The 26,011-nt window shown below is 40.3% G+C and overlaps 1 protein-coding gene across 1 annotated transcript in view; it reads left to right on the top strand.

The window, feature by feature from the left end:
- The window catches only part of LOC141909162 (nonsense-mediated mRNA decay factor SMG8-like), a 288,966-nt gene that overhangs the window by 188,381 nt on the left and 74,574 nt on the right, over window positions 1-26,011 (top strand). Inside the window, exons 13-16 of the mRNA XM_074799548.1 lie at window positions 11,204-11,359; window positions 12,042-12,182; window positions 17,422-17,632; window positions 22,985-23,227. Of these exons, the coding sequence (XP_074655649.1) occupies window positions 11,204-11,359; window positions 12,042-12,182; window positions 17,422-17,632; window positions 22,985-23,227 (751 nt within the window). The remainder of the gene's footprint in view (window positions 1-11,203; window positions 11,360-12,041; window positions 12,183-17,421; window positions 17,633-22,984; window positions 23,228-26,011) is intronic.

Genomic DNA, 26,011 nt, shown 5'->3' with positions numbered 1-26,011 from the left:
CACTGACACACTGCTTGCTTTAACGGAAGTGTTTAGTTACTTTGAGGTTGCGAATGTTTATTTATTGAAAATTTCATGGACATGCTTAAATCAGATTCCCTATCTAAAAAAAGTACAATAATACAGTGAAAAAGCCAGGAATAGTGTCAAAATGAAATTGCATTTTAAGCTTCAGTGACGTAGTCGCCGAAGCTACTAGTATGACTCGAAAAACCTGTCAGCCTAAGGTAGGGATAGTTGTATGTATTTTACTAATTAAGACATTGAATACTAATAGTCTTCTCATAGTTTATTCATTAAAAAGATTTGTCATAAGCTTAGTTTATTCCATAGTCTTTTTGGTTTTCTCACACGTGGCTATGCTGACTCAAGCAGGCCTCCCATGTGTGCTGTGTAAAGTGTGTTCATATACTAGTGTACTCACACATACAATTAAGCATACCACATAATGTGTGTAAACTGCAGTAGGCTATAACTCGCCAGCAGGCAGTCTGTGAAATTGTGGTTTACTTATGAGATTCATTTACAAAAAATTACCGTATTTTCCGGTGTACGATTCGACTTGGTGTATAAGTCGAGGTCAAATTTTCAGTTTAACCCTTTCAGTGCGTCTACACCGCGGTGCGGTGTATAAATCAGTGATGGATTTTGCTAGTACACCGCACTGCGGTGTATTGATGTAATTAGTAATTTGTAATTATCTCTATTGAAAAATGGCAGCAAGTGTCAAACATAGTGAAATACTAGTAACTAACGATACACCGCACTGCGGTGTAGACGCACTATAGTGGTATTCCCATTGTTCAACACACTAAGGTGGAATTTTTTAGAATTTTCAAATTTTCTCCAGCACTATAGGGTATTAATTAGTCAGCACTGAAAGGGTTAAAAAGTTGTACTAAGGCTATAGTCGGTGTATAAGTCGAGTCCCGTCTTCATGTGTTTACATATGTCACTTTTTGAAAACATTGCTACGGTCATTCTCATAGCAGTTGAGAGTCTTTACCACTGTTTGTAATTAATCATTGGGATCTGTTGTTTCTGATAGTAAATTACCGGGTGAGTGCTCATTGATTGTATCCACGTGTTGAATGTATTATATATACATTGAATGCTGCGTGCCTGTAGTCTAGTATTAGACTGCTGTGTATTGATTATTGGCACGCTGCCACAGCAGCGCAGCTATATAAAGTGCTTTACAATTAAACACGCGTGCGCATGTCTTTCTCATTTGATTTTTAATATCAGTTAATTTTGAACCATTTCCAAACTATAAGAAACTATTTTACTATGTTATTCTAAATTCTAATTTGTATGTGAGTGTAGCCTAACATAAATCAATACTCCATTTCATCATGGCTACCTTTGTAACGAGGTCCTATTCTGCCTGTTCCACAGTAGAAGTTTCCTCCAAATATCGACTCTGAGAGCCCAAAAACCAGTAAAAAGGCGGACAAAAGATATTAACACAATCACCTATTGTTCTGTATTTTCGAGAGAGGGCAGCACCTTCCAGTTACAACATAGAAAACGACTGATGGACATATTCCATCACACCACCCCCCTTCAACTTGTTCAAACTCCTATTTGAACAGGAATATATAGTCAAAATATCTACACAAATTTAATTTTAGTCCCTTATTATAGTATATTAAGCTCCAAACTTCTCGGCTCTGGATACAGTAGACATCTAACACGGCGTAGTCGTTGTTTCGCATTAGGGTTGCATCTCAGTGATGATAATACATGCAGCTTTCGATCTCCACTAATGGTTTGTGGTTTGTTTTCGGGGCGCACCTAAGCGTAATGTCTAACCAAAAATATCTATACCATCAAAAGGTAGATACGGCCAATGGACACTGCACTTGGCTTGCCCCTCTGCCACTGTTCCTCGTCCTGGGAAAATGAAAAATACAATCAAAAGAAAACGGAAAGAAACGGTTCGCAATGGGGTATGCTACATCTGGGGGGTCACGTGTGGTAGTATTTGGACTGAATGGCTTTTTGTCACTATCATTACAAAGAATAAGCGACTCCAGGTGAACCATCGTTAGGTACCGAAGGAAACACATTCAGACGCGATCTACCACACGGATTATTTCCCGACAGACATAGTGCATGGCCGACTTTTTGTAGTGGATCCCCACAAAATCAGAATCCGGGATATCTGGATGGTCGGCCTGTTGGAACCCGGCACGGAGGGCGAAGACGTTAACCCGGTTGATGTTGTTTACCCGATTGTGGTCACCACGCCAGCAAGGAGGGACAGGGGTCTGTAGGTGGAAAAGGGGAACAGAAGGGTGCTTGCCCTTGAGTAGCGCCAAAACTTCTCTGTCGTCCTGCCATAATCGCCGGCATGGTTCATACCATGCGTGACCACAATCGCTCTTGCCCTAAAGGATACATGTGGGAGGTACTCCAACAAATCACCGAGTCGTTCACCAGGGTGGCAAATTGGAATCAAACCGCCGCTGGCCTTTAGCCCCGTAAACATCGAGTCTCCCAGCAACACGATTGGTAAGTCCTCAACTGCCCTCTGTTTCAAGTCTCCAAGTTTCGGCCAGATGTGCGAGGAGTCACCACCACATTCAGCCAGGGCGTTCACTAGTTCCTGGCTGATGTACTCAAATGCAGCTGTGCTCATCTTCAGCCAAAAACGTCGGGTCTTTGTCGTCTTGAGACCGGTTACAACCGCACCGGTTACTATGCGACCAGGATCCTCTACAAACGACTGTTCTACGGCAGAGTTATAAAGTCTGCCCATCTTGGCTCTCAATTCGCTGAGGGTCTTGTCCTGTCTGTGAAGGGTGGAACAGACTTCTTTCGAGACCTGCCGTTTAAGGGTCTGTGTCGCCTCGTGGAGGCTAGATAACTGGTCTAACTCGATACAGTCCATGCTAGAAACGATAAATAGTTCAAAACATGAGTTGGCTGCAACGACAAGACTAAATGGCGGAGATTCCGTTCATTCAGATACCACCCGAATCATGCAAGGTGGGTGGACCCAAGCATACCATCAGGAGGTGCAAGGGGTCTGAAATCCTAGTCACCACCAGTTACAAATGATAATAAACTGTCTACTAAAACTAAGTAAATATATATACAGGGTTATATACAAGGGTATCTATATATATATATATATATATAACCCTTTGATTTAAGGTACCGGCCCATTTCTAACCAGTAGCCTTTCCTCACGTTAATCCGGGACCGAACTTCGCGACATTTCTGGCAATTTTGGATCAGTTCTATATCAAAAATGTTGTTCTGCTCAATCTTGTCCGAGGCGACTGGAGGTCCTATAAGTGTGTTTGGATCCACCAAAGGGTCTGAGGCCCTATTTTGGTTGGCTAGCGAATCATCGTTGTTGACTGTACATGAGTTTACGAACCGACTAGGGCGCCTGATCCCTACTCTGGGCCTGAGTCTTCTGTGCCCCTCAATGTCTGTAATGTTCAAAGGCCCAGGCTTGGAGCGGTTTTGAGTAGGAGGCTCGCGATGGTTTTGGGTAGGGTTTGTTGCAAGAGGTTCTTGAATAACCGCCGTTGTCTCGGGGTGTGACCGTGTCCAGACACAGTCTTCATCTTCCTCCCCCTCGTCGTCATTGAGGGTTGGTTGCTCCTCGGGATCGGTCGTTTTAACCGGTTCCTGTTTAGGTTTTTTATGACCTATGGTCACGGTCTCACTAGACAGGAAGCACGGTTTCATATCATTGAAGTGCACAACCCGCTTTCTCTTCACCGCCCTCGGATCGGCGCCTGGTTCCAGGACAACCCTGTAATTCACCTCCGATAGTCTCTCGGTCACGAGGTAAGGCCCTTTCCATTTCCGGTGGAACTTAGATGCCTCGTCCTTTTTCAAGAAATGGCTCATCAGCCACACGCGATCCCCGACCTTGTAACCCCCGCGTTTTGCGAAACGGTCATAGTCCATTTTCTGACGCCTTTGTGCCATCACTAGTCGATCACGAACAATGTTGTGTGACTTAGTGAGGCGGTCAGAGAGGTCCATGCCATACTTAGTCCTTGGTTGGTGGTCCTCGGGCAAGCCTACGCTGATGTCGATCGGTAGTGACATTTCCTCGGCGTACATCAAGTAGAACGGCGTTTCAAGAGTGTAGTGCTGGACGCTTGAACGAAATGCCATCAAACACGCAGGTAGTTCCTCGTCCCAGTTTGTTCCACACTCATTGACGGCTGTAGTCAGCATGGCCTTCAGGGACTTATTGAAATTTTCCACCTGCCCATTGCCCATAGGATGGTAGGCAGTGGTTCTGGTCTTTTCAATAGCCAAGATCCTACACATCTCCATGAAAACTTTCGACTCGAAGTTCGCGCCTTTGTCCGAGTGGATGGATTCAGGGCAGCCGTAACGGGTGACCCACTCGTTCACAAGGGCACGTGCCACCACGGAGGCCTTTTCCATGCGAATTGGCCATGCTTCGGGCCACTTAGTGAATGCATCTTGAGCCACTAGAATGTAGACATTGCCGCGGCGGGTTCTCGGTAATGGGCCCACGATGTCTATATGTACACGCTGGAAGCGTCGCCCTACCGGTGTAGACACCATTGGGGCTTTTGGTAGTTTGGACGGGGACTTGCACTCTTGGCAAGTTTTGCAGCCCCGAACAAAATCCCTGACCCTAGCTGAGAGGCCTAATACCCAGAATCTTTCCCTAATTTTGCACTCTGTCTTTTTGGTACCGAGATGTTTCCCCGCAAATCCCTGATGTATGACTCCTATGGTTCCATCAGTCAGTGAAATGGGTAGTACCACTCGGTGTCTCGTTGAGGTAGCCCCCGGAAGTGGTTTAAGCGCAAGAATGCCATCTAAAAGCTCTAGACGCTCAACCAGACTATAGAGGCTCCTCGCTGTTCTACCACACCGTTGTAGCCGTTTCTTGTCCTTGACCCCATCTCCGGCCAAGAACTCCCTAATTTCTGATATTTCGGGGTCATTTACCTGCGCCTCGATTATTTTGTTCCTGGACAAGCCAGTGGAGTGCGCTGTCAAATCGCCCTGATGTTTTGCAGTCACCTGGTATATAGATGGACCAGTGTCACCACAAGTTGGGCAGTCCCCATGTTTCCTCTGTCTCTTAGGGATGCGAGACAGGGCGTCTGTGTTCAAATGTTTGCTTCCAGCTCGATGTTCGATCACGAAATCATATTCCGACAGGCGTTCAAGCCACCGAGCCACTTGGCCCTCAGGGTTTTTGAAGGTTTGTAGCCACTTGAGTGCTGCGTGGTCTGTGCGAACTTTGAATTTCCTGCCTAGTAAATGGTGGCGGAAGTGATCAATCATGTCAACCAAGGCCAACATTTCGCGCCTGGTGGCACAATAGTTCTCCTCTCCACCTTTCAGCGTGCGGCTACCGTACTCGATCACTCTCTCAGAACCATCGCGTTGTAGCTGTGACAGCACCCCTCCGATAGCCCAGTTAGAGGCGTCACAGTCCAAAATGAACTCTCCAGCGCCCTCCGAGATATCTGGGAATGCCAGGATAGGGGAGCTGTTCAGCTTTTCTTTCAGTCCGTCAAACGCTAGTTGTTGCTTGGATGTCCAGACGAATGGTTCATTTTTCCTCGTAAGGCGGTGTAGCGGGGCTGTCAAGTCGGCGAAATCCTTGATGAATTGCGAGTAATATGTCACAAGACCAAGGAAACTACGCAGTTCGGTAACTGACGTTGGGGTCGGCCAATCCCTGACTCTATCGCATTTGGCACCGTCGGTTTCGACACCGGCCTCGCTTACTACATGCCCCAAAAACTTGAGGCGCCGCTGGACAAGCGAGCACTTCCTCGGTTTTAGCTTGAGACCAGCTTTCTGAAAGCAATGAAATACCTCTTGTAATCGCGTCAGATGGGTTGGTAGATCATGACTAAACACCACTACATCATCCAGGTAGATAAGGCATGTTTTCCATGCAACATCATCCAGTACCATTGCCATCAGTCTGCTGAATGACGCCGGGGCACTACAGACTCCAAACGGCATGACATTCCACTCAAATAGATGGTTTTCAGTCGTGAATGCGGTCTTATGTTTGTCTGATTCCTTTATTGGGACCTGCCAGTATCCGCTGGTTAAATCGAGGGACGAGAACCAGGTTGCGCCCGATAAAGCCTCTAGGGTACTGTCTATTCTACCTAATGAGTGAGCGTCTTAGACTGTTGCGTCATTGAGTCGGCGGTAATCGCAGCATAAACGCAGGGAACCATCGGCCTTTTTCGCTAGAACTATTGGGCTTGACCACGGGCTGGTGGATGGCCGGATCAAGTCGTGTTCTAAAAGCTCCTTGGTTGTCCCCTCAACAAAAGCTCTCCTACCAGGGGGTAGCCGACGGGGATGTTGTTTTATCGGTGGGTGGTCACCGGTGTCAATCTCGAATTCAAGCGAATCTGTTCGACCAATGTCAAAGTCTCCCATCGAGAATACTGACTTGTGCTCCCGTATGATGTCAACAAGCTGTGTTATCATGTCAGTGGGGATTTCAAGCTGGTCGATTTTCAATTCTCTCAAGAGGTCCATGAATTCAGTATTGTCACCACCCTGCAGCTGGATTTTTGGAGTTGACGGGTTTTGAGCATGGTCGTCGACAGTCATGATGTCAACTGACTGTAGGGGGCAGAATAGACCAATAGTCTGGCCCCTGTCGACTCTACAAGCCTCTTCCGAGAAGTTAGCCAGCCGAACCGGTATCTGGTTTGCCTCCGGTACCACCAGCGTTTTCCCAGTGCAAAAATTATTCCGTCCACAGCTGCTGATCATCCCTGAGGTCGAATTATTATGAACATAACTCCGTTTCATGTATCCATTTACCACCACCTCGGATCCAGCTGGAATGATTTGGCTCTTACTGATGAACACCCTGCAAGCGCTCGCGTGTTTGGGGCTCTGGCGGACAGGCACCTCGCTGAGGCTTCCGAAGCGGAGCACTTTGTTACGGTAATCTATGTTGCAGCCATATTTCTCGAAGAAATCACTTCCAAGCAAGCAGTCTTGTGCCAAATCCTCGCTGACGATCATGGGGACATGAAATTCTTCAGTTCCAACTCTCAGACATACATCAGCTAATCCACGTAACTCCATTGGCTGACCGGTAGCCGTTGTCACGATTCCTTCGATTGGCCTCAGTGCAGCGGCTTCACCAGTCGGGCTACTAGAGTCCCATACCGAACCTCTAATGATTGTGCAGGAGGCACCAGTGTCCAGGAGTACCACCGCTTTCGAATGGTCATTTACTACGGCATCACAGAAAAGGCCCGAGGCGTGTAGCCTCACTGTTCCGATGTTTGTAACTAAGCTCGTCTGGGCTGGTTCTGTTCCTGTTGTTTGAACCTTGGTGTCGCGCAACTTGTGACAAGTGTTTTCCGTAGCCGGACTGGGAGCCTCACTGTTCTCCGAAGGGTCACGTCGATTTTCTTCTATACTTTGGGTATGTTGTGGTGGTCTAACAGTGATGGTTCTAGTAGGATGCGGACCATCAGTAGGTGTATCTCCACTAGAATCACATGCCTTGCGGGGGGGTATATACAGCGGTACAAGGGGGACTATTTCCTGATGGGGTATCCACTGCCCCCCTGAAAACCCCGCTTCTCGTTTCCCTGGTTTCCCTTAGGTAGGTGGCAGTTACTTAAATAGTGACCACTCCCCCCGCAATTATAGCATTTAACTTGTGGGCACAAGTTTTTGGGGTGGTCTGCATCCCTGCAACGCCAACATTTGTCATCGGCGGGCGGTCGACGATTGCCATTACCAGAGACAACTGCTTCCAAATGGCCTACTTGAGTCATCAGCGTTCCCATCATCGATTTCAATTCGTCGAGTTGTTTGGCTATGGCTGAGCTAGTCGAGTCGAGCTGGGTCTGGTTAACGGATACTTTTTGTTTATGAGTCGTGCCCTCAGTCAACCGTCTCGCTGTTTCCAGAGTCCGTGCTTGAGCGACTGCTGCAGCCAACGAACTTGGCTGGGCCGCATACATTGACTGCTTCGCTGAGACGGGTAGGCTATTACCTTTAAGGAATTGGTCTTTGGCCAATTCATCCTGCAGCTCGAAGGCAATGCCAGGGTACGCGTTCCTTGCCAGTTCTGCTAACTCGTCGGCATAGCGTTCCACAGATTCAGTTGTCTTTTGGTCCCTCCCTTTCAACAACATCTTAAAGTCATCCACAGTCTTTGTTTGTTGGAAACGGGATGATAGCCGCCGACAGAAATCATCATACAACAGGCTCGAGTCGAGACGTAGTTTCGAGACAGCCTGGTATGCCTCATGGTCAAGTCGCATCATCAGGTGTGATTTACGCTGTTCGCCCCCATTAATGCGAGAACTAATCTGAGCCAGGTCAGCGAACGCGTCAAACCTTCGAGCCAAACGCGGAAATTGTGTCCCATGGTATAGGGCTTGGGTGCCGGAATATTGTGCATTTTCGGGGTGGGTGCATCTCTCGTCACGACCCTCTCCATCACTTCAGTCAGTCGCTGGAGGATGGAATCCTCAGATTTTTTCAAATTTTCCACTTTTGTCTTCGTTGGACTCCCACGTTTTAGTTTTAACGAGAGGTTACCCTCCCCACTAACCAGGAGGTCATGATGTGCAGCTCCGGCCGTTGGTGACATAGGCCTAGATAAGGCCAAGGGCTCACACACATCATTCTCAACATCCGACATAATTACTATTCTTTTATATAAATGACACAGAAAATACAGGACCGCAAATAAATTTAGGGGAAACAGGCACTTAAATAATACTAAATATGTACTAGGAATTACGAAGTAGGTAAAAAAAAATACGTTAAGTACACACAAAAAGTAACCGTAATTTACACAGACTAAACGGAGAAAAACGTGTTCACCGCTTCAACTCAATTTCAACTGGTTTTTTCACAATCAAATCCCACTACGCTGCCACCAGATGTAACGAGGTCTTATTCTGCCTGTTCCACAGTAGAAGTTTCCTCCAAATATCGACTCTGAGAGCCCAAAAACCAGTAAAAAGGCGGACAAAAGATATTTACACAATCACCTATTGTTCTGTATTTTCGAGAAAGAGAGGGCAGCACCCTCCAGTTACAACATAGAAAACGACTGATGGACATATTCCATCACACCTTGAACTCTTAAACATCGACAGTTTAAATGATATTGAAAGTGTATTCGGTGCATACGTCGACCTACGTTTTTTGGACATGATTTTTGGTCTCAAAAACTCGACTTATACACCGGAAAATACAGAATATTGATTAATGAATGATTTATCGTGCTTATATTAATTTTTTTCATTAATTTTCCAAATCACCTTAAAGTATTGTTTAATCACTTAAATTAGATGTTTTCTTGTGCCATCTATCGAGGAAATAACATAATCGACTTTCAATAATTTTGTATACGATATTCACCCAAATTTCATAGTCGTTTAAAAATGTTTTTTGAGATATGAAACTGAAAACTAAAGTCGACTTTTACACGGGGCACCACATGAAAAACTATGAATTCTTAGGCCAACATCTTAACTGAGATTTTTTGCATGCAACGGAGAGGGATTCCTCCAAAATAAATATATGTTTCTCATGATGCTAAAAGGCCATGATCGTGGGTTTTACATATCCGTATATGCTTACCTTAGATTTCTAACTTGACAAGCTCCAACGGTGTATTAAATTCATTGTAGCTTATTTGTGTTATGATTATGTCTGGAATTATTTGGTATGTATTGTATAATTTCAGTTTGTCAGAAAGGTTTTGAGTAGTGCATACGTGTCTACAATAGACACTGAACATGGTTTCTGCTCAACTGCAAAACTGGTTTCCTACCAGTTTTCCTACCTGGAAAACGTTATTCCACCAGCATAAACGTTTCTTATTATATTCCCTGTACTAGATGCCAGTGCAGTTGTCATAGACCTATGTGTATTTTGTGGAATTATCTTTGGATCACGCAATTAAAAAAATTGGAACTTTGTATAATCCAAATCTCCAATTAAGTTTCAATAATAATTATTCTATATAAACAATTTACCTTCTCTGAGGAATTTTTTGCTGTTGCTGTTACCTTTAACCCTTTAACTGGCAAGTATTTTTTCGGCCTATGAGAGATTTTGGACCTTGCAAGGGGAAAACTTAATAACTCAGTAGATATGAGGGATAACTCCATACTGTATGTATTTTATGAAAGCTCGCATTTCAATGCATATTCATTGCAACACAGCGATTTTGTATGTACATTTGTACTACGATGAGTGTGTATGTATTTTATCGATCGGTTGCAGACACCCACGCACAGCAACAGTAGTAACGTATATAGGTCTACTTACTGTTGCTGCGTGTGTGTGGCGAACGCCTTCGGATATTATACACTACTTGGTGATGATTTTTAGTGAGCATTCATCGGCGCATTTTTACTGCAATAATTCAAGGCTCGACCCGTAATGCATGAGATGCTGAATGTCATCAAATGAGGATGTACCACATTGGAACTAGCCATTACCTTCCAAAATATAATAGTCGTTCATGGGTTCAAGATCGCTCTAAGTGCTCGAAAATGTATTTAATTTCTAAAATTTTCTTGGGGGAGGGCCAAACCCAAACCCCCCGAAATAGCTTCGCGCCTTCGGCGCTCGCTAGTGCTGACGGCTACGCTGTCAGCTGGTTCACGTATGTCACTCAAGAAAAATAACCCGCGCATTTTTTTGGTCGGCGTTCTCATCCCTGAAAATAGATTATGGCCAAAATTCAAATGGAGGAAAATATCATCTTTAAGTATCTTTGGAACTGAAACGTTCAATTCGGTTCACAATTCCAATAAATACGGAACAGAAAATAGCCAATTAATTGGCCAAAATGCCAAAAAAGACTATGTTTTAGGGTTAGAAATATGCTTGTTGCCAAACACATTTTCCAGGTTGTTCAGGGTTAAGGTTTAACCTTGTAGTGGGAAGTGTGCACATTCAAGAAATTCATTTTCAGCGTGTAAGTTAAAATTACAAAGTCTGCGTGGTTCTATCACTCACAGTTGGTGTACATTTGTCGGTAGATGTAAAACATTAACCATTCAATACCATAGCACAGTATAATCTACCAATGCTTCAAGGCCCATGGGCCTCTTGTTTCATCTCTGTATGTACGTCTTACCGTGTAACTTCACATGTGGCTGTGAATATCACAAGTGTAAAATATGATTCATGCGTTGGTATTCAATTGTAGCTTGCCCAGGCCAAGAAAGTATTCCTTCTTCACGCACGAGGACCAGCATGTGAAAGATATGTTGATCAACTTGAGAAATCATGTAATGAAATGTGGTTTGATGGACGCCGTCAGTGTGAAAAGCTAAGCATGACTGGAAAATCTTGTTTACTCGAGGTAATGATACCATATTTTGTGATTCCATCACACTTTCAAACATATTCTACTTTGAATATAATATGCAATGATATGATCCATGTAGCTAGAAAAATGTTATAGCAGGTTTTCTGTGCCTTGTATATATTGTTACCATTGAATTAGAAAATCAAACGAGCTTACCTGTAAGAAAATATATTATTGAATTCGTCAATGAAATTGTCCTAAAAAAACAGTATTGGACTTTGATAGAATTTTCACGTCTGGAAAATGCGCAATATGGAAATTAGCATCAGAATTTTCACGTCTGGAAAATGCGCAATATGGAAATTAGCATCAGTAGACACCTTGGAATAAGATAGAAAAATCCAGTACTGGAATTTGATAGAATAGTCACATTTGGAGATTGACCAACATTGAAATAAATGATAGAAATCTATTATTTTCCATGTTGGTCGATTTCCGTGTTTGTCTATTTCCAAATCACTATTCTATCAAATTCACATTACTGTACCGGGTCACAAATCGTAAGCTGTTTCTGCTTGAGTATCAAGGTCCATGGACCTATTGTTCCACATACATAACATTGATTCTACACTGGAGACAAAGTATTACAAAATCTATGTATTTTAGGCTTGGAAGCTTCCCTCTGCAAATTGGCTGGGAAATACAATGCATAATTGAGCACATTTTTTACATGCAGTTACATCAAACGGATGAATCAGAAACCAAAGATTTTGGAGAAATGTTGCCTATAATGATGCATAGTAGCAAATTGAAGACAGTCAGTTATTGTAATTGCGGGAGGAAGAAATGTGAGAGAGATGATCCTTTTGACCATAAGGTAATTATTTTTACAAAATAATCAAAACTTCTACTTATCAAGGAGAGGTTATTGCATGCTCAATGGTTTATTTCAAATTCAATGTAATGGTTGGTCTTTTGGAATTTCTTAGTGAAACAGCCAACCTGGCTTTATGATCTTAGAATACAATATGAGATTATTTGCACACTTCAGGTAAAGCTAATTAATTAAGGTTATAAGATGGTAGTGAGTCTATGTCTAATTTTTCGTGTCAGTTTGAATGACTTGTTGGTGGGAGTTCAGATGAAGGTATGTCAAACAAATAAGTAATTGACAAGGTCCAAAATACAAATTCTTCTAGGTATTCATATTGATGACAAATTAAAATGGGATACTCATTACGATTTTGTTCGTGTTAAGGTTACCCGTGGTGTGGCCATATTGAATAGGTTAAAACACTCATTACCCAAATCTGTACTTACTCGTTTATATTTCAGTTTGGTTGAACCCTACTTAAGCTACTGTAACATAGTTTGGGCAAGTAATTACAATATGAATTTGCAATCCTTAGTCTTGCTACAGAAACGTGCCGCGAGAAAAATATCAGATTCCCATTACCTAGATCATAGTGATCCTCTTTTTAGTAGTTCAAATATTTTGAAAATTCATGAAATCAACAAATTATAGCTGGGTTGTTTATGTTTAATTGTGTAAATTCAAATACACAGCAGAGTTTTCAGAACTATTTTAGATTCAATTTTCAGGTCCATAGTCGTCAGACACATAGTATGAATAATCTACACATACCCCATTACCGAACCCCTATAAAACAATTTTCAATAAAGGTTTCTGGCCCAACTTTATGGAATTCCTTATCAATCGAACTAAAAGAATCTAAAAGTATTAATATATTTAGGAAACACTATGAGAGACAGTTAATCGGGTACAAATCACCCTCTCATAATTGGATGTATTATGATGTGTAGTTAAATGCTATTTGATGTATTGAAATTATGTATACTGTCATATACTGTGTTATATATGTCTCCTGTTATGTGTGTGTGTGTGCGTGCGTGCGTGCGTGCGTGCGTGCGTGCGTGCGCCCTTTTCGAGTTAGGGGCCCGAATTCGTATTAGTCACTTTTTGAATTCTCTGGGTCTCGCATTTTCACTATTACTCTATATTGTAAAAAAATTCACACGAAACCCTGTCAATTTTTAGGCTTTAGCGAAGTCCATTTTGTCATCGCATATGAAACTCTCTTCCTTTGGTACAAAATTACTTTCAAACGAGGCTTAGTTTCTCTTTGGGACTTTTAAAACCTTCAATGCAGTGATAAAAGCTCTAACCCTATTGGGTTTCATCGGAATCCTTTGCTTATTTATCAATTTAGTTATTTATTTGTTGTTGGAACTACATTTCGTTTCGGAAGAACACATGCCCTTTTGCGGCTTCACACACACGTGCTTGTTACAGACTGGCTGCTGTGTGATGTATTGATCTGTGCATGTATATGAAAAGCTTGCCTAGCGCATGGCCTAGTTAAAGTTTTCCTGCAAACTGCAAAGGATTCAACCAGGGTACACCGCGGCTGGCCGTGAAAAGCAGTGAATTTTGTAGAAAGGCAGTAAAATTGGGAACTTGGAAATTGTTCAATTCATGAAAATAAATTGTCTAATAAACTTCGTAGGCCGCCTACACAGTGTATAGAAATCCTCACACCATGAACATGGAGAGTGTCTATTTGAGTCAGTGGGAAAACCTGCTACATGTATATTCATGATGAATGTCATGCAGTTGTGTGTGATGGATATGGTATCAATAGACAGATTTTCATGAAAACTTCTGGATTCAATCAAGGAGGACATCTTAGGCTTTTTTGATTACTTGGAGCACGGATTCTCTGAAATTCTGCCAAAAACTTCATGCCGAAGATAAGCAGGCCTATGCGTTTCCATTCATGATTCGTAAAAAGATATTTTTTCGTGATATTTTCCATCCTTATTTTTGATCTAATTATCTGTAAAAGTCAGTCTTCTCCCATCATTTGAATTCAATCCAAAGTTTTCACTATTTTTCATTTGTTTTGCTTATAATCCCTAATCTAGAGTACCAATGTTTATTTTTGATGCTGGTTAAACATACGTACACTCATGTAAATTAAGGAAAGTCCATATTAGGAATTTCATTTCTTGTTCTATTTTGTAATGTAATTTTGAAATGCAAAATAAATTAGATTCAAATAAATACTTAAATCTTATTCATGCAGAGCGTGAAAAAGCGTTTTTTATATATATTTTCCTGAAATTATTATTGTGCATCACATAATAGTAAAACCGATATTATTGATGCGCAAGTAACAATGCAAAAAGGTTTTTTCCCAACAATGGGGATGTCATACAAAAATCAATGCATAAAAATAATATTTATTATTATTGTAATGATATCAAGCCATTATAGATTTGTAAGGAGATTTAAAGGTCCATAACTATGGAATACAATTAGCGATACTTACCCTAGAAACTCAAGAGTTTAAATGAAGAAATCCCACACTTCGAATTTGAAATTATACTATCAAATTTATTATTACGAAACCACAACGTTTCGGCTGTTGACTAACAGCCATCATCAGGTGGAATGACCAGAAAAACAAGTTACAAAGCATATAAACTCACAGGATCTGAAGCAGTGTGTCAAAACTGAAGATAAACAGACCAAGCAATAAAACATCAAGGGGTACCGTGGAAACCACAGCAATTCTAAACAGTTCAGAGTAAAAACAAATTATGTAACTAAGTGAAGTGGACTGAAGAGGGTGGCGATAACAGAGTGACACATAGTGACATCAACCCAAATCTAATAAAGAGTTGATGTGTCTGGATAATAATTGGTTATGTGGAGAAAAACCAGTTTAAATTAGTAGATAAATTGGATTTCGAAAGTTTACATATAAGGGCTGATTCCACTATGTGTCTCTTATGAATATTTTTTACAAGGATAAATAAGTTTCGAATTCTGAAAGTCAAATTGGTGATTGGTTGTAAAGACATGATTCGCTATTCCACTCTCAGGCTTTTGGTTGTGGATATCTATTTTGTGTTCTTTAATACGCTGACTGAGATTACGTCCCGTTTCGCCGATGTACATCATATTACAGTCTTTACATGGTATCTTATAGACCCTGGACTCAATTAGCTCACTGTTGGGTTTATTTTTGGTTAAAACATTAGTGAGTTTGTTATTATACTGAAAGACTAATCTAGTGTCGATGGTGCTTAATGTGGATTTAAAGCGTTCCAAAGTAGGTAAATACGGGATTATAATATTCTTTTGAGCTCTGCGTTTTGTGGTCAGGTCGTTATGTCCAAAGTGAGAATTCGGGCTTTGAAATAAGCTTTGTTCAAAATTTTGTCTGGATAGGCTAGTTTCTTGAGAGCAGTTCTTATATGTTTGATTTCTTTATCTAAAAACATTTGATCACAAATACGTAGAGCTCGAAGAAATAATCCTTGGGCTATTCCAATTTTGATGTTCAAAGGAGTAAATGAGAAAATATGAAGATAAGCTTCAGCGTTAGTCGGTTTTCTATATACAGAGAATTTCAAATTAGTTTTGAAATTATGAATGAGTACATCGAGAAACGGGATGCAATTATTTTCTTCCCACTCAAAAGTGAAATTCAAAGTAGGATATAAAGAGTTCAAATAATGTAAGAATCCATTCACATTAAAATCGGGGGAAACTAAACAAAGTATATCATCAATGTAACGTCGCCAAATTTTGGGTCTACTTTCGGTGTAACGAGGAAGAATTTCACTTTCGACATGTTCCAAAAATAAACCAGCAAGAACAGGGGAAATTGGATTCCCCATAGCCGTACCAAAAATCTGTTCAAAAAAGTTAGAACCAAATTGAAAATATAAGTTTTTTGTACAAAGTTCAATTAAGTCCAAAAGACAATCAACCGGTATATCAAAATAAAAATCTAAAGTAGGTAACTTTCTCCTAAGAAAGTCCAAAGTAGGTTCTATAGGAACATTAGTGAATAAGCTAGCTACATCAAAAGATATAAATTTATCATGCCCAGGAATAACATTTTTTAAACATTCCAATAAGTCATGGTTATGGCGTAAATGGGCATTCGAAAATGAGCCAAGAACCGGTGAAAGAGTTTTAGCCAAATATTTAGATAGTCTATAGGATGGTGAATCACAATTGGAGATGATCGGTCGAAGCGGAATATCCTTCTTATGAATTTTCGGAAGTCCATAGAGATAAGGGAGCGACGGTAACCGAGATTTAAATTTATCCAGCGTTTTCGAAACATTGTCATCTTTAAAAATTCGCAATAATGTCCGACAGTCCTTAGTTAAATTTATTTTGCATTGTTTTTAACGGGTTCGATTTGAGTTTTTTGTAAACATTCGGATTGTTAAGTAGATCTTGCATTTTAGATTTATACGATTCAATGTCCATGAGTACAATTTTTCCTCCTTTGTCTGATTTAGAGATGCGGATTGTTTTAATTCTCCGAAGTTCACTATGGGCAGATCTAAACCGGCGCGGGAAAAATTCATTGTACTGAATTTTTAGTTGGTCTGAAATAGATTCTAGGTTCATGTATATGAAACCGTAATTGATGCTGTTTCGATTCTGGTATTCGAGTTGGCGTACAAAATCCAAAAGGTGTCGTTTCTGGTGCGGTAAAGCAAAATTGAGTCCGTATCCAAGAACTTGTGTTTGCAATTTAGACAGAACGGTAGATGAAAGGTTCACGACATTGTCTATATTAGTAAAACTTGACCAAGGGCTTTTGTCGATTAGAGTATCCAATTGTTGCAAATAGTTGGTGGATCTTTTAATTTTATTATTATTTGACAAATGTCTCACTAGAGATCAAAGTTGATTCCAAAGAAATAAGTCCGGTATTTGAGATTGAAGAATTTTTTGTGCTTGTCGAAGTTTATAAAAGTGTGGGATTTCTTCATTTATGTAAAGTTTACACGGATTATAGTGTTTATTCGACAATTCAAGAGTTTGTTTGCTGAGAAATGCCCTATATCAGTTTTTCTGACCGATAATCACTAGTCAGTAAATATCACCTAAATAAATGTTGTGTTGCTTACATTTACTATCACTTCATATACATTCATTAGCCAGTCGATTGACAAGAATTTAAACATTCCCTTATATGTATATGGTGTCCTTAGACCCTTTCATTTAAATTGATTGAATAAGTGGTTGCAAATATTATTTTAAAGTATTGTTTTCTTATTAGGCTGCTAATTTTGATTTCTATCAGAATTTGTCAATAAGCTGCTGTGGGAAGCTTGAAGAGATTAAATTACCATCATTCCAGCCAAGTACAACAAATGCAAAAGCTGCTGCAGCTTCACAGGACGTGCATTCTTGTGACATTGAGATGCGAGATAAAGCTGTATCTACAATCGAAAACCTTGCTCCAGATTTAAGTTTAGCGCTCAGTTTAGGTAAATGATACTAATGATATACACTGCTAAAGTATTTCTGCTTTAGTCAAAAATTGATATCGCTTTACACTTTGATGTTTGTTTTTGAGGCCCGCTTTTTGATACACAAATGGAATGAATTTGAATGCTATCCTTCCTAGATGAAAGGCTTCTTGGCCCAAGTAGGACTTAAGAAGTCCCGACAGCCTATTGCATTCACTTTTTGTCCATTGTCTGTTTGTCGGTCTGTCAGTTAGTTTTGTTCTTGAAGACCCTTGAATGGTTTGCCTTCGAATTTGGTTCATCCACGTATCTTACCTTTAACACATCTGGAGCGCAGTAACTGGCACAGTTAACATCAATATGGATGCTGTTATGGACAAAACTCCAGGGCTGAAATACCCAATTCCTTTTCAAATTCCACTCCATGTTCAAACCATACCCAATAAATAACGACGACAACGGATGTTTAATATATATCAACATATGTTTATTAGAGTATGGAACTGACTGTGGTCCGTAATAGAGGTATTTATATAGGTAGAGTTAATGTAATTAATCAAGTATAACGCTAAATGCTTCACACTGGATGGATTGAAGTTAGTATACCATATAAAGATACAATAAGTATCTGGATACTCTTTCGAAATTATATTATTATTGCTGCAACCGAAGAGATATACACATTAGTGAACTGAAGAAATTCGAGAGGATTTGTTCAAAGGTTACAAAGTTACGCTTGGATATACTCTATTTTGAACGATGCATCAACTTGAAAATTTGTCCGAAATTTCTGATGTTCAAACCTCCAAGACTAAAAGCTTACAGTCGAACTGAGAACATCGAAACTGAGATTTTAAAAAATCAAGTCGGATTATTACGATCGGAGTTACAAAATACTTGTCACAAATACAAGAAATTGAAATCGAAAATATGTGAGAATCTGAGCTACCTAGAATACTCAATTCTCATGTCCAAACTCAACAAAAATTGTACACATGAGACCAATGAAACGGAAACTGACAAAGCTATGGAAAGATCAACGCGCTCCAGCTCCAGACTGTTTATTAAACATCAGCGATAGAAAACTGACGATCGAGGAAGAAAATGCACTTCGATTAGGATTGAAACATCACATTCTACCAAAGAACATCAATGAAATCCAAATTAAAACGCAGGTTGAACAACTTTGGCATTTCAATAAAAGGACTATCGTTAGTGGATCAGACCAGAACACAGAGTCAAAAATAAAGGACGACTTGAGACATGCAACACAGTCGTTTTTGCATAGTGGAAAGACTATTTGTGGTTCTAGGATTAGCCAAAACTTCCATAGAACTCTTAAGGACTTAAAAAACTACTCAGATATCAAGGTTTGTTCTTTTGACGAAATGGTATAGTCATTATTAATTCAAATGAATATTTTGAAAAACTAGACAACATTGTTTTTGACAAATCTAAGTTTCTAGAAATTCTGGTCAATCCAAATTTATCGCACCCAGTGATAAGAAATGAAAATTCTATCAAAAATTATCTACGAAAAAATGTAAAAGACTCGATTAGTAAAAGGTTTATGATTCGATTTATCCATCTGGCAGCCAACCAGGCAAACTTTATGGCCTCTGTAAAGCTCATAAGCCAGGTCTTCCTTTCAGACCTGTAGTTTCAATGTTAAACACAGCAGAGTATAATTTGGCTAAATACCTTGACAATATTATCAAACCACATTTTCCTTCTAATTACTTATTATCAAACCACATTTTCCTTCTAATTACTTGCTAGACAGTACCTCCAGTTTTTTGGAGCGATTGAAACAATTCTATTTCAAACCTACTGATATACTGATCAGCTTTGATGTCGTGTCACTTTGTTGCTAATGTACCATTGGGACAAACTATCAATATTATAGCAGACCATATCTATGGATCGACTACTAAACCAGATTTTGATAAGGCTACCTTTAAACAACTCATGAAAATAGCAACAAGTGGAATCTTTATGTATCGCGAAAGATTTTTCCGACAGGTAGATGGAGTTACTATGGGCAGCCCTCTAGGGCCCACTATGGCTAATTCTGTCTGGCTTATTTTGAATCTAAGCTGCTAAATGATTTTTCAGGGAAAAGTTTCGCGCCATCGTTATACCTACGTTATGTTGATGATATTTTCTGTGTATTCAGACGTGATTCAATACATGCATCTTTCCTGGAGAAACTTAATGCACTACACCCTAATCTTAAATTTACTTCAGAAATAGGACCGTCTACACTTCCATTTCTAGATACGTATATTTCGCTCCCAACAACGGATGATGGTACCTTCACTTCTCATGTATTTAGAAAATCAACTTACACTAGCTTGATTCTAAACTTTTCAGCTATGTGTCCTCAAAAATGGAAATTTGGCTTAATCCAATGTCTGCTCCATAGAGCATATACCATAAGCAGTAGTTGGTTTGTTTTCTCACAAGAAATTGATTTCCTAAAAAACGTTTTCCACAAAAATGGCTACCCACATGATTTGTTTAATTCGTGTCTTAGAAGATTTTTGAATAGCAAATGTAGTGATGATACTCCCGCTAGTATGGTCAGGGAAGATAAGGTCGAAACACTTTTTTTCGTTCCTTACATAGGCCTCCCTTCGATTATATTTGGCAGAAAACTCAAGAGTCTATTCAAACAATATTACAACGTGGATATTCGTATTGTCTTTACTTCTTTCAAAATTAGGAACTACTTTTCACTCAAGTCCCATACTCCTTCACCCTTGTTAGCCAATGTTATTTATAAATTCAAATGTTTGCGTGATGCAAATAACACATACATTGGTAAAACAATGCGACATTTGGCCACAAGGGTAAAGGAGCATGGAACTTCGCCTTCAGCAATTAAGTAACATTTAACATCATGTAAAAATTGTGCATCAAATTTTTCTTTAAAAAACAACTTTTCAATCGTTGATTCTGGAAAAAATGACTTTGAAATCACCATCAAAGAGGCATTATATATAAAATCCAAAAAACCAAGTATAAACAAACAACTTTCTACACATGGTCTCATTTTTACTGAACGTATTTTGATATGTTTATAATCCATTTGTACTTTGTAAACTAGGCCACTTCACCTCTGCATGATATTCTCTGTAATTAGTAACAGTATACTATACATAGTTTGTATCTTTTCATGTCATTTCTTGAAAAGGACTCGAAGAGATGAGTCGAAATCGATCGAAACGTTTGAAAATGTAAATAAACTCATTATCATCATGAAGATTGTGATAGTTGCGTTCTTATTATTATTCAAATTCAAGTGCCTTTCATAATAAATTGGAAATAGAAAGAAACGAACATTATAATGCGAAGAGATTTAACATTACTTCAGTTATCATATGTTAATCATTTCCAACTTTATCTGAAACATGACACCAACTTTCAAGCATATGCAATCATCTCACCTTCTGCGTGATTATTGGTGCGGCGGTTGAAACCCGATTGCCATGTTTTTGTGAAGCAGTTTCTGCTCACGGTGATTGTTTCTGTATGCTGCAAGCAATCCTAATACCTGAACATGAGACTTTGGTTGAGTGAAAAAATTGCATCCTCGAATATTTGTTAATGGCATTTCTGTTTCCAATGCAGTCATTAGTGCTTGCTCAAAATCCATGACTGAGTCTTGTTGCCATCGATGATCAACCACTCGTCTATTTTTGCGCTTGAGTACATGCAGTACTCGGAATAATCTCTAATAGTTCTATTGGTCATCAGTACTTCCACAAATGGCAACACCCGCCCATGATAATCAACCAGCGTTGTAAATACTTGCACACGCGGATCAGGGGTCGTTCAAAATGTTGCGCCCATATAAAGCTCATTACATTGTATCAGCACCTGTAGATTTGATCTAGTTGCAAAAATCATGATGGCCCAATTGTTGTCTTGGAATAGTAAGAACTGCCTTTGTCGCCACGTATAAGCCCATACGCCTATATCAACATCCAGTATAACAGGAGGGATTTCAGGCACCATACTAGCTTTCACCTGATACATCTGCGTATGCATAGAGTCAAAATCTGGTAGAGCTGGAGGCCTATCTCCACCTCCCTGCACAGCTATATTTGCTCGCGCAAAATGCTGACAGTCTTTTAAACAGTCTTTTAATTGGCTTCATGGGGGTCATCTTCAATAACGTGTTTCATTGTATTGACGAAAGAGTCTCTCGCTATAAGACTGTCATCCACTTCGTGGTTATGGTGACCCCTCTGCCTGAGGTCGATTTTGCCGGGTTCCGCCGCGTTTCTATCAAATACATTTGTTGTTAGCGGTGCATGGCACATTTTACGCCAGCGTCGCCTATGCATTACCGTCTTACTTGCTCTATTGTATTGGTACTTGGCCTGTGAGTGATTTTGGACCTTACAAGGGGAAAACTGAATAACTCAGTAGATATGAGGGATAACCCCATATTGCATGTATTTTATAAAAGCTCTTTTCATTAGCTTTCGAATGGTACAAAGTTTGCGAACTTTGGGGGCCACCTTCAGGGTCTGACCCCAGGGTCACAGGTCCCAAGGTCATCCAGATTTTAGGGCCATCCATAATCAAGCACTGTCATCAGATTCATCCCAATGCGAATTATCATCAGAATATTTCATTACTATGTCCAAATTATCAGCCAAACTCACTAGAGAGCGTATTTAGTGCATTGGCCATTACTACTAACGATCTTTTCAACTTCAGAAATCTGACCCACGTGACATGTGGTTTCTATACCCCCTACTACATGCCAAAAGTATGATATATCACTTTCCTGCTTTGTTAGACATTGTAGGCCGTGTGGTGTCGCCATCTGCTCACAGGAAAATGACTTAGAATGCTTCCCTGAAATCAATACTTGACTATCCTATTCACTATAGCTGGTCTATTCAAATCGGTCGCTAGCAACGGATTGCCGGTTAAATGGTTAAAGGAGCAAAATCAACAGGTGTAAACTTTTTATCGCCAATCTGTTTCAAAACCTAGAATCGATTTTACAGGCCAAAATTACCAATTAGTATATATAGGACCGATCATCTACATGACTACATATCTGTACCTCAATTCCCAATTTCAAAATCAAACCCCCCTTTTGTTCCTGGCAGGTGTGAACGGTGAGTCTGCATGGCACACCATATTAAATCAAAATCAATTAATCAAATAAATCACTCCTATTGCAAGAGAAGTAAAATATCTGACTCGTAAGTAGTCGACTTGTGAACCTTCAGACTCCTGAACCGTCGGACTCGTGATGTGTAACCGTAAATATTATCATAAAACAGCATAGCTCTATCAACCAACGGGATGCTTGTCTTATGCAAGTTGTTTTTTTTTCTTGGACAGGTCAGTCAGGTGATAGTATAGACCTGTATGGACATAAAGGTCATACAGGTCAGAAAGGTTTTGGAGGTCAAATGGATACTGAAATGGGAATTACAACTGATGCCCATGTTGAAATCATCGATCATTCTCATGAAAAGGACTCTACCGATGAAGATGATTATAGTGATGGTGATCGCACACCCGAGCCAATTTTTCGACATAAGGATGGAGATACGTGTTTAAACGAAGAAGCAATTGTTCCAGGTAAACTCCTTTCATAGTCCCTTCTTTGTCTACCAAGGGCGTTAGATAAAGGTTTTTAGTGGAAAAACTTAAAAGCTTAGCACTAGCATGGAAGTCAGTGACTCCTCATGATGTTAATGCGGATAAATTGCACTGATGCTTTTCCTCACTGACAGTTTCCAAAACCTTCCATCCAGAATAAGCAGGGGTCAAGGCTAAATTCAAATTGATTCAAATCTGATGGCATTGCTTGACTCGGCCACAGCATGAAACTCTGCCACACTAGCCGAAGTTTGCAAGTCAGGTGCTGGTTTCTGCATGAAAACTTGCTGTACCAATCGGATTGCATGTTGTTTAATCGCTGAGGGAAATTTCCCAGATAGACTACTAAAAATTCTGAACAGTTGGAGACTCCAATTTTGTTAACCCTCCATCAATTGGAAACTGTCATGTGTCAGTGAATGAAAAAACCAAAAATCCTTTCATAAATGGAATACTTACATCTCTGAATTCAAGATTATTGAAATTAATGATGATAGTTTTTGCTTTAGTGGTATTTTCATCTCTACAGGAATAGCAACATTGACATTAATTTCTTGCTACTAGAAGCTAATCCAGGCAATTACTCGGCAAAAAATCCTCCTTGGTCGAATTCTGGATGGTGTATAACTCAGCCAGATAATTAATAACATTTTGTTCGGGCGGAATATAAAACCTTAAAACAGAGTTCAGAGGTTGGTGCAATCACATGGAGTTCAAAGATGACAGATAGTCCAAGCAACCCGTCACGCAAGTCACCGAATATTGTGCTGTGGCTCAGTATTTCATATGTTCAATTTCAAGCAAGAAGCGGAGCAGCTCGGATCTACTAAATCGAGCAACATCCAGGATTTATGAGAACCGAGCTACTCATACTGCCCAGAGCTATTTAACCAAAGAGAATCCCCAAGCAATTGTTTGGCAATCTTTTGAAAATGGATGTATTTTAAACCTCAACATTGATACAACTCAAAATACAAAACTGTCAGTAACACATACACAGCACATTGCTACATACACATGGCGTCTGCGTTTCCATGTTGCCTTCCAGGCCGATCTGACCCTCTTTCTCCTTAGAAACAAGTGGCACTTTTTCGATTTCAGTTTTTATTTAGCTGCTCGGAAACCGGCTTTACTTTTGACAAAGCCCCATGCAACTGGCACCCATGCATCTCGCATATCAAACCCTGTTCTAGAAGTTGAACAGTAGTAAGGACGTATATTCCCAGTGTGCCCCAGTTCAAAATCACCTGAAAATAACAGATCAATGTTGCTCCAGATCATACTGATCAATTCTTTTCTGATCCCCTCTGCAATCCCCATGTCAGCAATCTGCAAGCCGTGCAGTATGGGCTGGATCTTGTCGTCTGGGATTTGCTCCTGGGAGACTAACCCATCTTGGTCACTCTCATACACCAGGGACAGGGTTAGGGATTCGAACGGCCACTCCGGCCAATAACAATAACCATAGGAGTTATCTAAGTCACAACCCACTTATGTTAGTGCTACCTTATCTACCTATCCTTATAAGGTGAAGATCCTGTCCATTAGCTGAACTTAGGCATCTCTTGGCTTTTTGCAACTCAATTACTGGTGACAAGATGCCCAGACTGAGGTTTTGAGGTCATTGACTGTGGCATCCATATCAAGAAGGATAGTGACATCTTCCTGGATATTTACTCGGCCCGTGCCATAGAGCCCTGAGTCATGGACGATCACATCAGCCGCAGTGTGAATGCCCTAGTGCCCTTACTAGGTGTAGAGGAGGGTGAACCTTCGATGTGATGTCCATTAACTTAGTTTTCAACTAGTATGTTTAGGTGAGTGGTTCCAGCTCAGCTGATTACACCAGCCAGCTTGGTTAGGTTTGAGTAACCATTACGTTGAGGCCCATCACCCAAATTCTGTTGCCCCATTCATCCTTGGGGTATTTGATATATTCTTGTTGTCACATCACTGTTATTGGGCTGCGAAGGGTAGGGTAGTCTTACTGCGATGATGTCATATCGCGGGATCACGGATTCGCAGAATTTTCCAAAAACACAGAATTTCTTCACTTTCACTGTGAATAGTAACCATGTTTTCCCCCCGGGATACCCGGTGTTGGACAAAGCTTCGGACAAATTGATGCACTGAGTTGGCTTCGAATCCCAATATTTGCACGCAATTTGATCTGACATCATTTTATGATACCATTCACTGTCTGCCATTACCACCTGCTGCAGCAGTCAGAATCTAGTCTGAAAAAGAGATTGGCACTCGGGCAAACATTGGTTATCGACGTCAATCAACTTTTTGTGAACTTCGGAGAACCAAGTATTATCAGTTTGGGGATGGAGCGCGATTGTTCCTAGGGTCGGGCCGTAGATTCAGATGACTGCAAACATGAAATGTGCTATGACCAAACATGTACCAGTTCCTTAAAAACTATTTTGATAGAAACCGCTGTCTATTTACTGGTAATACATTTTTTCAGACTCAAGGAATCAACAAGCAACTATGTAACAGCTTTCTCTTCACAAATAATGGTGTTTAAAAAAGGAAACCATTTTATAATAATAGGCTGAAGGCAATATGGCTGACGGTGCAAGTTGCAATCCATAGCTCTGCAAAAAGCTGCAAATTTTGCTGTCAACTAAAACTGTGCTGAACTAGTTTCTGTACCGGTAGCGAGATAAATGTTTCGAACTGAGGTCAACGTTGTGCATTGTTACCATGTAGATGACTGAAATTCGATGATAGAGTTGTAAACTCATCTGTTAACTC

Source organism: Tubulanus polymorphus, chromosome 7, assembly GCF_964204645.1.
Source record: "Tubulanus polymorphus chromosome 7, tnTubPoly1.2, whole genome shotgun sequence".
Taxonomy (NCBI): Eukaryota; Metazoa; Nemertea; class Palaeonemertea; order Tubulaniformes; family Tubulanidae; genus Tubulanus; species Tubulanus polymorphus.
The sequence above is the reverse complement of the archived record's forward strand: the minus strand, read 5'-3'. Positions and strand labels throughout refer to the sequence as shown.